Genomic DNA, 13,543 nt, shown 5'->3' with positions numbered 1-13,543 from the left:
CTGCCGGCCTCTGACTGCGCCCTCTTCCCAGGCCCTGCCACTCGCTGTCATCAGCCTGTTTTGGGGTGAAGGGGGGGTCTCTGCAGATCTGCTTGTTCACAGGCAGTGGGAGCGAGGCTCCATCCGGTGGCACCTACGCCACCTACGAGGCCCATCGCGGGTGCTCAGGGCAGTGTGGGGTGGGGGGCAGCTCCAGGAGTACAGGGGGGCCCGGGGCACAGCCTGGGGGGCCAGTGCTGGACGTGACCCTAGACCTGTTTCTGAGACTGGAGCCCTTTTCCAGAACGAAAAGTGGGGAGGAGGTTGCAGGCAGAGAGACTTCAGGAGAAGGTGAGGGGGCGGGGAGGGGGGAGCCTGGCTGGCCTTGAAATCACCAAGCCAACCCCCGGGTCAGGGTGGCCGCCTGGGCGCTGCCCTCTTCTGGGTGATTCCCTGGACCTCTCGCCCTCGGCCCTGCCTCCGCCCTCTCCATCCCCAGAGCAGGGCTCCGCAAACTCGAGCTGGGAGGGGAGAGCCGCTCGGATGCCCCTTGAGCTTCTATATTTCCTCTCCATTATTGCCCGAGGAGACAGGCGAGGTACCCACCACCCTGCCCCGCAGAGGAGGGCGCCGGGCAGGGCCCGAGGCGTGGTACTTCTCCAAGTCCAGCTGGGAGGACAGCCTGCCCGGGGAGGCTCCCGATAACCAGCTCCTTAGAACTGCACAACAGAGCCACAGGGTCCGGGGTTAAAGGGCAAGCACTCTCTCCCCTCCCCCCTCCCTCCTCCCTCCCTCCCTGCCCCTCCCTCCTGCTCCCTCCCTCTCCCCCTCCCTCCTTCTCCCTCCCTACCTCCTCCACCCTCTCTCCCTTCCCACTCCCTTCCCCTCCCTCCCTCTCCCTCCCCCCTCTCTCCCTCCCTCCCCTGGACTCCTCTGAGGCAGAGCTGAGAGGCTGCCCCGGGGCAAAGCTAACAGGAAGCCAGGGACTGTGTTCTAGCTTCGCCAGGAACCCGCAGTGTGGACCTGAACCTCCGTGTCCCATCTGGAGCTCAGACCTTGCACCTGTAAGCCAAGAGGGCGGGCGTCTGAGCTGTCCCCAGCTGTCCTGAGCTGTCTGGGCCTGCGCTGCCTGATACGGCACCGGGGGCCCTGGCCACCGTTGAGCACCGAGCGCAGCCAGTGCTACCGGAGGCGCGTGAAGTACATCTCAGGGCAGGATGCGGATTTTGAAGACCCAGCACAAAACAGATATAAAATATCTCATCAATCATTTTTGCATTGATGGCATATTGACATAACATTTTGCAGTGTCAGCTAGATAAAATATTAACATTAACTTTACCTGTTTCTTTTCACGCTAACGTGGATACTAGAACATTTGGAATTAGTATGTGATTCGCACTATATTCCTATCAGACAGTTAAATACCTTCACAATTTGATGAAATGAGTTTGTAATTACAATTGCAACCCCGCACCCCCACCCTGCCTGGGGGGCCTGAGTGGCTCAGCTGGTTGAGCATCTGACTGGATTTCAGCTCTGGTTGTGACCTTGGGGTAATGAGATTGAGCAGTCTCTGCACAGGGCATAGATTCTCTCTCCCTCCCCCTGTGCTTTCTCTCTAAAAAGAAAAAAAAATTGCAACACCTCCCCCCACCCCTGAGATCCCCACCTCCCCTCTGGGACTCTTAAAGCCCTTATCACTTGTTACGATATCTTATAATTTACATCTCTGTTACATTTATTGCTTACGGTCGGCTCCTCTTGCTAGAACATAAGCTCCAGTGAGGCAGGGGTTTGCTATTTTGCTCAGTCATGTGGCGCCAAGTACATAGAATAGTGCCAGGCTCATAGTAGGTGCTCAATAAAAGGTGAACGAGTGAATGAATGTAGGCATAGGAAGTATGGGGGGGGGTTTCCACTGTCACCAAATCTTCCAATTTTTCTAGAAAGGCCCCAAATACAGATTCTCATGTATTATCTCCAGCTTTTAAAAATATTTTAACAATTTATTTTGGAGGGAGTGCAAGCAGGGGAGAGAGGGAGAGGGAGAGAGGATCTCAAGCAGACTCCCTTAACTCCCACTTAGAGCCCATGTGTGGCTTGATCCAACCCCTAGAAAATGAGCTGAGGCAAAATCAAGAGTCCGACACCCAACTGACCGAGTCACCCAGGCACCCCCATCTCCAGCCTTTTAAATGTTGTAATTCTAATTCTGTTACAGCAAGGTGTGGGCCAAAGGAAACATTTCTGTAGTGTCCAGTCCTCTCTGGTCTAGAGGATTCTGGGGGCTGATGCACACTAGGCCAGATGAGAAAGGGCCTGATGGAGGGAGTCCTGAGGAGGCCCCTCAAATCTAGCCTGTCCCAGAAAACTTGCCCCTTGTGGGCCAAGGTGCATCTAAGGGTCCAGCGTGGGTGGCGATTAAGGGACATCCCCCACCTCGTGTGCCCCTCACCAGTGGGGTGTCCGTGGCCAGTAGATGCTCCCATGCTGTGACCGCTGCATCTACCGTGGCTCAATCCTGGGACTGAATCCTGAATCGGGCTCCCAACTCAGTGAGGAGCCTGCTTATTCCTCTCCCCTCCCCCCTGCTCATGCCCTCTCTCTCTCCCTCTAATTAAACAACAAAAAAAAAACCTTTAAAGTTTTTAACTGCTATGAATAAAGCTGCTGTGAACATTCCTGTACGTCTTTGCAGACACATGTGATTCCATTTCTCTCGGGTAGATATTTAGTAGGAGGATGGCTGTCTGGTCCATGCGCCTTCCGAGGGATTCCAAAGTGAGGGCCCAAAGACTTTTCAGTAGTACTAGTTGATTGGTGTCCTGGCATCTGCATTTTTAAAAAATATTTTATTTATTATTTATTCAAGATAGACAGAGAGAGAGAGAGAGGCAGAGGGAGAAGCAGGCTCCATGCCGGGAGCCCGATGTGGGACTCAATCCTAGGACCCGGGATCACGCCCTGGGCCAAAGGCAGGCGCCAAACCGCTGACTTACCCAGGGACCCCCTGGCATCTGCATTTTTAATAAACTCCCCAGGTACAGCTGAGGGTTCCTGTGCTAGAAGATCTGGACTCAGATCCTTCCGCTCTAATGGGCTGCTTCCCTTCTGCCTCCCATCTGCAGAGTCTGAGGTTTCACACCCAAACCTCATTCCCCGAGGGGACCTGGCGTTGAGATTCTGATAGGCGGTTCCCACCCCTGAGGAGCTCAGGCCTTGCCAGGAATGTTCAGCCCGCAGTCGCCTTCATTAGCTCAGCGTTATGAGGGTTGATAATTATGATGGTTAATACCCTACTGCAACCTTGCCATCAAGCCTCCTGCATCTTCTGACTTTTATGAGCTGAGGTCTTCCTGTCCTTGTGGGGCTGATGCAAGATGAAGGGTTCATTTGTTCATTTATTCCTTCGTTCACCTACAGCACCTTTAACCGGGCCTTTTCTGTGCGAGGCAATATCTCGATGCTAGAGAGGCATTTGTGGAAGGGAAAATCAGTGCTTTCAGGGTGCAGAAAGGTGATGATAAGTAGGAACAAGATAATTTCAAGTACCATTAAGTCCTGTATATGAGGAAATACAACAGGGTGATGGTTGAAGGGAACCTTAGGTAAGATAGCGGGGAAATGCTCTGGGAGGTGGAATCCAGCTATAGGACCCTCTGGCTATAGGACCCTCTGGCTATAGGACCATCCAGCTATAGGACCATCTGAGGGGGCCCCCGCAGCCTGCAGCCGCTGGAGGAAGACTGGGAGCTCTTCAGCTGTGGCTGGTTTGTATGGAGAAGTGCCGCACGTGTAAAGGGCACGCTAAATTTCAAACTTACTATAAAAAATCCCCCTAAAATACCGCATGATTTCTTTTTCTTTTTTTTTTTTCCTGTCGGCTTCCAGGTTGATATGGTCATATTCTGGACATACTGAATTATGTGAAATACATGATTTTCCCTTTTTTTCTTTTAAAAAATGTACGAAGTAGTAAATTAAAAACTACGATGTGGCTTGTCTGTGTGGCTTGGACAGCAGATGTGGGGGGAAGGCATCCTAAGGAGAGAGACTGGGGGACGGACGGGGTCCTGGGGCAGAACCGAGGGATTGGGGGGAGCAGGGGCCCGGAGGAGGACGGGGGGCGGGGCCCGAGGAGGACTGGGGGCGGGGCCCGAGGAGGACCGGGGGCGGGGCCCGAGGAGGATTGGAGGACGGGGGTGGGAGGACGACTGCGGGGCGGGGGGCGGGAGGAGGATTGGGGGGCGGGGCCCGAGGAGGATCGGGGGCGGGGCCCGAGGAGGACCGGGGGAGGGGCCCGGAGGCGGACTGGGGGCGGGGCCCGAGGAGGATCGGGGGCGGGGCCCGAGGAGGACTGGAGGACGGGGGGGTGGGAGGAGGACTGCGGGGCGGGGGGCGGGGCCCGAGGAGGACTGGGGGCGGGGCCCGAGGAGGACCGGGGGCGGGGCCCGGAGGCGGACTGGGGGCGGGGCCCGAGGAGGATCGGGGGCGGGGCCCGAGGAGGACTGGAGGACGGGGGTGGGAGGAGGACTGCGGGGCGGGGGGCGGGAGGAGGATCGGGGGGCGGGGCCCGAGGAGGATTGGGGGGCGGGGCCCGAGGAGGATCGGGGGCGGGGCCCGAGGAGGACTGGAGGACGGGGGTGGGAGGAGGACTGCGGGGCGGGGGGCGGGAGGAGGATTGGGGGGCGGGGCCCGAGGAGGATCGGGGGCGGGGCCCGAGGAGGACTGGGGGCGGGGCCCGAGGAGGACCGGGGGCGGGGCCCGGAGGCGGACTGGGGGCGGGGCCCGAGGAGGATCGGGGGCGGGGCCCGAGGAGGACTGGAGTACGGGGGGGTGGGAGGAGGACTGCGGGGCGGGGGGCGGGAGGAGGATCGGGGGGCGGGGCCCGAGGAGGATTGGGGGGCGGGGCCCGAGGAGGATCGGGGGCGGGGCCCGAGGAGGACTGGAGGACGGGGGTGGGAGGAGGACTGCGGGGCGGGGGGCGGGAGGAGGATTGGGGGGCGGGGCCCGAGGAGGATCGGGGGCGGGGCCCGAGGAGGACTGGGGGCGGGGCCCGAGGAGGACCGAGGGCGGGGCCCGGAGGCGGACTGGGGGCGGGGCCCGAGGAGGATCGGGGGCGGGGCCCGAGGAGGACTGGAGTACGGGGGGGTGGGAGGAGGACTGCGGGGCGGGGGGCGGGAGGAGGATCGGGGGGCGGGGCCCGAGGAGGATTGGGGGGCGGGGCCCGAGGAGGATCGGGGGGCGGGGCCCGAGGAGGACCGGGGGCGGGGCCCGGAGGCGGACTGGGGGCGGGGCCCGAGGAGGACCGGGGGCGGGGCCCGGAGGCGGACTGGGGGCGGGGCCCGAGGAGGATCGGGGGCGGGGCCCGAGCAGGATTGGAGGACGGGGGGTGGGAGGAGGACTGCGGGGCGGGGGGCGGGAGAAGGACCGGGGGGCGGGGCCCGAGGAGGACCGGGGAGCGGGGCCCGAGGAGGACTGGCAGACGCGGGAATGGACCAGCGCGGTAGGAGCCTGGGGGTCGGCTCTCCAAGGGCTGGGTTTAATTCAGATGTAAGCGGAGCTGCTTTAAGCAAGAGAGTGGCTCGGGCTCGGGAGTTGTAGCCGAGCCCTGGGCGCCGACCCCCGCGGATTCCGGCGCCTGCTCCCCTGCCGGCCTCGGCCCCCTGCCCCCTCCCCGGGCTCCCTGCGCCCTCCCTCTCCACCCCCCCAGCAGGCTCCCCGTTCCAGTCTCCCTCCTCCCGCCCCGCCCCTCCCTCCGTCCCCCGCCCCCATCTCCCACTCTCCCCTCCCCCCAGCCAGGCTCTCCCTGCCCCTCCATTCCCCGCCCCCGTCTCCCCTCCAGCCCCGTCTCCCCCTTCTCTCCCCCCCCATCTAGGCTCTCCCGGGCCCTCCGTCTCCCCCCTCCCGCCCCCCACCCTAGTCTCCCTCCCCCGGTCTCCGGCCCCCGGCCCCCCAGTTCCCACTGCCCCGCCCCCGGCTCCCCCCTCCCGCCCCCCCGGGCTCCCCCCTCCGCTGCCCGCCCCCCCCCCCGCCTCCGGGGGTCCGGCTGCAGCTGAGCCTCGGCGAGCGGCTGCGGGCGGCAGGGGGCGCCTCCTCGACGACTCGGCGCTCGGCTGGGCAGGCGCCGGCGCGTCGGCCGCTCGATTGGTCGGGTCTGGGCGGGCCGGACGCCGCGGGCCAGCGCCATTGAGGAGCCGGGAGGGGCAGCGCCGCGCAGGGCCGGGCTCGGCCGGGACGGCGGCAGGTACGGGGGCGGGGGGCGCGGGGGGGCGGGGGCGGGGGCGGCCCAGCGCCCGCCGTGTGTCGGCCCCGCCGCGGGAGCGCGCCCGGGACCTGGGACCCGGGACCCGGTGCCGGCCTCCCGCCGCCCAGCTCCTCGGGGCCCCGCCGGTCCCGCACGGCCCCGGCCCCGGCCCCGGCCCCGGCCCCGGCCCCGGGGTGCGAGGGCTCAGCCGCGACCCCGCGAGCCCCGCACGGGCGCCGGGCCGCCCCCCGAGGGTCCTCAGCGCCCGCCGGCTCGGGGCCCGCGCTCGGGGGCGGCGACCTCGGGCCTCCAGCCGCCCGTCCCCGCGCCCCGGGGTCACGGCCGGGCCGAAGCCCTCCCCGGGGCGGGACCCGGCGCCGCGCCCCCCGGCCTCCACCTGCGAGGCGGGGCCCGGTTCCCGGGAGCCCGAGGGCCGCGACCCCCCGCGCCCCCTGACCTCCGACCCCGACCCCTGACCCCGCGCCGGCTCCCCCCGCGCTCGGGCCCGCGGAGCTGCGCCTCCCGGGGCCTCTGTCGGCCCGGCCCAAGGTCGCGCGGCCGCCCCCAGCGGTCGGGAGTCGGGGGTCGGGGGAGGCCCCGGAGCGCTTGGCGGCCCGCCTCGCCGGGCTGGGGCCCTGCCCGACCCCGCAGCCCCGGGGGATCCGCTCGCCTCGCTGCGCTGCTACAGCCTCGGGGCCCGGGACCCCCACCCTCGGGGCCGGGACCGCGCTCGGGGCGACGCCGGCGGCTGGCGGGGGCGCTTGGGGCCGGTGCTCCCCGATCTCCGCGCCGACCTGTTGAAGGTCTCGGGCACAAATGTCTCTCACCAGGCCGCTAAACACATCTTTTTTTTTTTTTTTATTTTAAAGATTTATCTATTTACTTATTAATGAGAGACACAGAGAGAGGCAGAAGCAGGCTCCATGCAGGGAGCCCGACGCGGGACTCGATCCCGGGACCCCGGGGTCACGCCCTGGGCCGAAGGCAGGCGCCAAACCGCTGAGCCACCCAGGGATCCCCCCATCTTATTTATTTATTCATTTATTTTTTTAATAATTTGTTCTTGTCATCTCTCCTCTGAACAAATGTGCCCAGTGATCTCTAGCACATCCTTTGTTTTACGCAAAATAGGGCTTAAGAAGACGTTTGGAAAGAAATGAGTGTTTCATCAAATGCTGTTTATTTACCTCTTTTCACTGTCACCGACGGCGGAATGAAGATCTTGCTGCAAGTGCAAGACACTGTTGACAAATACAAATACAAATAGTCGGCCTTTCCTGGAGGTTCAGCTGAGCTTACAGGGTTGGGGCACCTACAGTCATGTTGGCTCAGTGCTTGAGCGACTGCCCTTGGCCCAGGGCGTGACCCCGGGGTCCTGGGATGGAGTCCCACGTCGGGCTCCCTGCTTGGCACCTGCTTCTCCCTCTGCCTGCGTCTCTGCCTCTCTCTCTGTGTCTCTCATGAATAAATAAATAAAATTTAAAAAAGAAAAAAAGGATCTAAAACTCTTCCAGGGCCTTGTGTTTTGGGTCTTTGTGAGGAGGTATCATTTGGGATACGTGTGTCTTCTGGCACACACATGAATCCCTGGGCTTGGGGCAGCGTGTCTGGAAAGGATCCTGAAAGCGCTGGTTCCAAGTGGGACGTGTGCCAGAGCAAATTTGGAGTGTCCAGCGTGGTGGGCTGGTGTCTGAGGTGCTTGGCTCCGAGCAGGACTTGGAACTCACCGTTCCAATTGGGATCTACACGCTAGCCAAGCGATTTCAGAACTCATTTAAACTTTCGTGTCTCAAGTTCCCTCGTGTTAACTTTTTGTAGTAGTAAAAGTAATCGGTGTATTTTTTGCGATGCTAACACACACAGTTTTCTCCTAGGTTGTAGTAATGTCGTACTGACTGTAAATACTGTAGCTGGAACCAGAGGATTTCTTGTATTTGTATTAGTAAGATAGTTCGTTATATCAGCATCATCTGGTGCCTGGGTACCTGTAATGCAGTTCCAGAACATTTAAGAACAGTGATAAACCACTGCCTCCTCCCTCTCATTTATGTTACTTTAGGAATGCTCTTGATAAACAAACTTGCAAAACTGAATTAGGGAAGGCTTAAAGAGGATCATTGCAGACTATGAAGTTCATTGAAATCTCTTAAGGCATTTTTGTCTTAATGGGTTAAGAACCCTTGACAGGGAGGGTTCTTTCTTTTCCTGTCTGTCTTTGGACAGGGTTTTTTTAACCTTGGCGCTGTTGACATTTGGGCTGGATGATTCTTTGCTGTGGGGGAGCTATCTTGTGCATCGTAGGATGTTTAGCTGTTTCCATGGTCTTTATTCTCAAGATACCAATAGCAACCTCCCAAAAAATGTGTCTAGACATTGCCCAATTACACTTGGATGAGAACCTCTGAGCAGGACAGTCTAGTCCCAAGGTGAGTTACTAAAGGCAGGCAGTTTAATGATCCGTTACATCAAAAAGATAGACAGCTTGGAATTATAGGTATTTTTTGGTAAATTTGTAAGTGACTGTTCCTTGTAGCTGTGTCAGAATGTAGACGTGTTGGTTTGATTCTCTGCTAACGGGGCATCTTGCAGTGCTCTTTACCCCCATCTTTTCTAAATCTGCTTTGCATTCGTCCATCTATAGGGAAGGTCAGGTAGGAGATCAGCTTAGAAAATCACCTGGTTTTTCTCTTGACTTCCTTTTTTTTCTTTTTCTTTCATAGATTCTTCTATGACCATGAGAGAGAGAAATAAAGAATGATCCATGATTTCTAAACACCTTGTCTTGAGGATATAGTCATGTTGGAAGGTCTTGTAGCCTGGGTTCTCAATACTTATCTGGGAAAATACGTCAACAACCTGAACACTGACCAGCTCTCTGTTGCGCTTCTGAAAGGCAAGTACACGTATTTCTTTTTGGTAAAGTATGCCACTGCACATGACATTTTTTTCTTTCTCTTTTTTTTAAATATTTGTTTTGTTATACTAAGAATAATAAAATATAATGCCCAGATGGCTTTGTACTAAATATGTGTAAAAGGAAGTATGTTCTCCCTCATGACACTGATTATTATTACAGGATAACTTAAGTATGTAGTTGTATTGCTGTAGCTTTTAGGGAACTATTAAATATTAAAAAAAAGACTATACTGCTGCTGATTGTGCTTTATCGCAGTTAATTTTTTAGCTGTATTTTTTAAAAGATATTTATTTATTTATTTATTTATTTATTTATTTATTTATTTATTTATGAGAATACACAGAGAGGAGAAAGAGAAGCAGAGACACAGGCAGGGGGAAAAGCAGGCGCCATGCAAGGAGCCCGACATGGGACTGGATCCCGGGGCTCCAGGATCAGGCCGTGGGCCAAAGGCGGGGCTAAACTGCTTGAGCCACCCAGGCTGCCCTAATTTTTTAGCTTTATGAAGCTTTATGGATGTGGCCATGATGTAATGACAGTGACATTGGCTTCAAATCCTGTTATGTTACTTATTAGCCATGTGAACAAGCCATTGAAATTCTGAGCCTCAGTTTCTTTAGAAAAAGCATGTAGTATACCTCTCCAGAGTTGCTGTAAGACTCAAATGGAGCAAATGGAATGACATTTAAAGTTTCTGTCCTGCTGCTGGTTTATAATAGACATCAAGTCAAAGTTTTAAACTATGTTACTATAGGGTCTTCAAAAGAATAACATTTGAGAGATTTTAGCCTTTATGGGCCTGTCTTTGGTAAATGCTTATACATGGTTTAATGCAGTGCAGGAAACTGGTGTGAGGTTTGGAAAACTGCTTTTTCTACCCCCTTCTTTTTTAAATTTCTCTTTATTCACAATGGAACACTCAAACAAATCTGGAGAAAGGAGATAAAGTCAGTCTGCAAGCATGTAGCATCACAGTAAGTGGAAAGGAGATCTCAAGTACGGCAGAAAGCTCACCTTCCTGGGGATATGGATTTTGGCGGGTGGCCCAGGACAGGTTAGTGGGGATGGCAGCGGCACAGATTATGGGAGAGTCTGAGAATAGGGTGCCAGTAGCTCACTTGTCAGAAGTGTTGTTTCTAGGTTTTTCCTGACCCACCTAAAGCAGTGAAAGGATCGTGGCAGCCATAGGCTATAGGGAGCTCTGCAGTCGCCCCTCCCACTCCCTTTCATTGGAGACAGAAGTAGGCTTTTTCTTCATCTCTAGCTTCTGTCCTGACCTTTTTGTCCCATCCTTAGAAGGGAGCTGCTAAGTGCAAGATGGAAGTGACCAATCTGTCAGGGAAGAGGATGTGTTCAAAGTACAAGAGTAGTGTCAAGTGTCATCTCTTTGGTCATTTACTGAAGTTCTCCTACATGCTGTGGAGCTCACTAGGTTGTACAGGACAGGTAACAGGGCCTAGAAAGAGAATTGCAAATCATAACCTTGTTCATAAAAGAGATACCTCTTTTAAGACTAATATGGTAAGAGGATGTTTGCCGAAGAAATGAATAAAATTTGTGGTATCTGCTGTATCATGGATTCTGTACTAGTAACAGATCTCCGTTTTAGGATATCTCTCGTAATGGCAACTGTGTGTGTCTCTCTGATGCTTCAAAGTGCTTTTCTGTGCTTCCTGTTTAAAAAATATTTTCTGTGCAGAATAGAAAAATAATTTTTCTTTCATAACCGGTATTAGTGTGGTGTCCCTTCCTTATGGATTTAAATCACCCCACAATGCTTGGCTAGGAAAGTGTTGGGGCATTGCAGTTATAGTTGAAGCATATTTGGAGGCAGAGGGTACTGTATAGGAATAAGAATATTATTTCAATCCATCTGCAGATATTTAGTGTCCGAGATGCTTTGGGAGATGCCAAGGAGATGGAGACAGTGGTCAAGAGTATGAGTTTTGTAGTAGGCTATATCTGTGTGTGTGTTTTTTTTTTTTTTAGAGAGAGAGAAAGTGGTGGGTGGGGGGTGTGCAAAGGGAGAGGGAGAGAGAGAATCTTAAGCAGGCTCTACAACCAGCGCAGAGCCTGACTTGGGCTCGATCTCATGACCCTGAGATCATGACCTGAGCCCAAATCAAGAGTCAGACGCTTAATTGACTGAGCTGCCCAGGTGCCAGCCAGACTGGTTTTGAATCCCATTTCCTCCATTTACCAGTAACTTGGGTAAATTACTCCAGTCCTTCATAAATTCTCAAATTCTTTCTGTAGCATCTTTCTGTAGGAGGAGAGAATATTAACTGTCTCATAAGGTTCTGCGGACTAGACACGCTAATGCGGGTCAGAGAGCTTAGAGCTGCTCGGGGTGTAGAGGGCGCCTCGGTCAGTGTTAGTTACCATCATCTGCCGTTTTCATGATCGTCAGCATGTGATTGGCTTGGGCTGGACTTCAGGGCTGGATTGGGTGCACATATGGAAAGTGATTAACAATGCAAAATAGCACACGAGTCGTGGAAGGAGAGAGAACATGTCTACGATTTTATTTGTTCCGTCTCTCAGCAGACACCACTAAGCACCTGCTTAGGGTATGGCTGTGTGTGTTACGGATAATACAAAAAGGGGGGACAGTAGAAGACCCCTCGTAACAGCTGCTCGTAACCATGAGCAAGTTACTGAAGCCTCCTCTTCACCCCTGTCCCTCTTGCCGCCTGAGATCAGAGAGGCGTGGCACAAACTCTAGTGCTGCCCCTTACTATCAGCTCTGCGCTGTTTTTTTAAAAAAAGATTGTATGTATTTATTTGACATGGTGGGGGGAGCACAAGCAGGGGGAGCTGCAGAGGGAGAGTGAGAGGGAGAAGCAGGCTCCCCACTGAGCCGGGAGCCCAGAAGGCAGATGCTTAACCGAGCCACCCAGATGCCCCAGCTCTGGTATTTAAGCATACGGCTTACCTGTGCGCCTGATTTCCCTCACCTCAGAATGGAGAAGATAATGGTATTTCCTCATATTGTTGTGAAGATCAAATGAGATGATGGACACGAAGCTCTTGGCTCCAGTAGGATCTCCCATGCTGTTCCTGTTGCCCCACATCCACCGCCGTAGGCCCTGCCCTCGGAGACCTGTTAATTCGTCGGCAGTACAAGGCAGCGTACGCTGTTGCTCTAGAGCCGCAGGCACGGTGCGCCAGGGTGCCAAGGGGGGCCGACCTTCACCCTGTTGGGAGGATGCCGGGAAGGCCATTCCGGAGGTGGTAGCGCAGGATCCTGGCAGGCGGCCCGGGGTGGGTCACCACATTCCAGGTAGAGTGAGGCTTGTGAGCACAGGCAGGAGGCAGAAAACTCGCAGGGCGTGTTTGGGATGGTTTGGGGCCAGGAGGTAGCAGCTGCCAGTGTCACGCCAGGAACTTTGAACCTTGGGCAATAGGCCTATCTTATATATGGGGCCCAGTGCTTAGGTCCCCCCACCGTTTTGTTCCTTATCCACTCTGCACCTCAGGCTGACTTTTTAAGTGACACAGGGGCGCGGGAAGGGAGTTAGTTGTCAGTGCTGACCAAAAAGCCACCAGCCTCCAGATTTACCCTGGTTCTAGGGACTCGCCTTCTTGCTCAGCTCAGCTGAGGAGTTTGTGGATAAGACATCCAGGAATAAGCCCGCACGTCATCTGCCTGGAAAGGAGCGAAGAGCACTGTACCTACTGTGGGTCCCTGGAGGGACCTTTCCCAGCAGGGCAGTTGTGGGTGCATATTTGAATGGGTGGGGAATCTGAGAGCCTTCCCTCCAGAACCGCTGAGCGCTGCTGCTGTTTTTGCCCGATTCCTTTGTTTTGGCAGTGGGGCTGCCCTCTTCTCATTGTTTCCCTGGGGTCTTCTCCTTCCTAGACCACTTCTTTTGCTCTCTGCACTTCAGCTTTAATTTTTCCTGGCATGTATTGCCTACCATTCCTTCCACTTCCCCAAGATGTACAGCAGCCAAGGAATCCCAGTGCCAGCCGCCTTTGTGACAGATTTGGGTATTGAAAAATAGGGCAAATGATTCAAATTGCAAATGATGCTCTTCAAAAGAAGAAACTATGTGCTTTCTCCTTTTAAGTCAGTTTCAACTGTTGAGGAACATGTTTCATGTTTCCCCCCTACTTATGATCATTGCTCCCCAAATGTGGAAATAGAGTTGTTTCTGGGCTCTCTGGGGTTATTAACTTCTCCTTTTGGTTCGTCTTAAGCTATGTGGGGACACATGTTCCTGCAGAAGTCTACAACGTGAGCTGGTTGCATTTGCTTAGCATCTGCCAAGCTGCTAGATCTGAATACTTTAGAAGCCAGTTACCCACAAATCTTGAACAGTCATTTAAAGGAAAAAAATAATTGTTTCTTGTATTGGTTTGTCTCTGGCTGGCTTGCCTTTCTTTTGAGTTCC

The 13,543-nt window shown here is 55.5% G+C and overlaps 1 protein-coding gene and 1 long non-coding RNA gene across 2 annotated transcripts in view; one reads left to right on the top strand and one right to left on the bottom strand.

Annotated features, from left to right (window-relative positions):
- Positions 1 to 957: 957 nt before the first annotated feature.
- LOC144314929 (uncharacterized) lies at positions 958 to 3,795 on the bottom strand. Its single transcript, XR_013380779.1, has 3 exons — positions 3,278 to 3,795; positions 2,620 to 2,814; positions 958 to 1,041 (listed from the first exon to the last, which is right to left on the bottom strand). It is a non-coding gene; the product is annotated as an uncharacterized LOC144314929 (long non-coding RNA).
- Positions 3,796 to 6,122: 2,327 nt separating this feature from the next.
- Positions 6,123 to 13,543, top strand: part of VPS13D (vacuolar protein sorting 13 homolog D) — a 240,357-nt gene continuing 232,936 nt past the window's right edge. Inside the window, exons 1-2 of the mRNA XM_077899583.1 lie at positions 6,123 to 6,229; positions 8,950 to 9,122. Of these exons, the coding sequence (XP_077755709.1) occupies positions 9,026 to 9,122 (97 nt within the window). The 5' untranslated portion in view covers positions 6,123 to 6,229; positions 8,950 to 9,025. The remainder of the gene's footprint in view (positions 6,230 to 8,949; positions 9,123 to 13,543) is intronic.

Source organism: Canis aureus, chromosome 5, assembly GCF_053574225.1.
Source record: "Canis aureus isolate CA01 chromosome 5, VMU_Caureus_v.1.0, whole genome shotgun sequence".
NCBI classification, from domain to species: Eukaryota; Metazoa; Chordata; class Mammalia; order Carnivora; family Canidae; genus Canis; species Canis aureus.
Note: the sequence above shows the minus strand (reverse complement) of the source record. Positions and strands in the feature narration are given on the sequence as shown.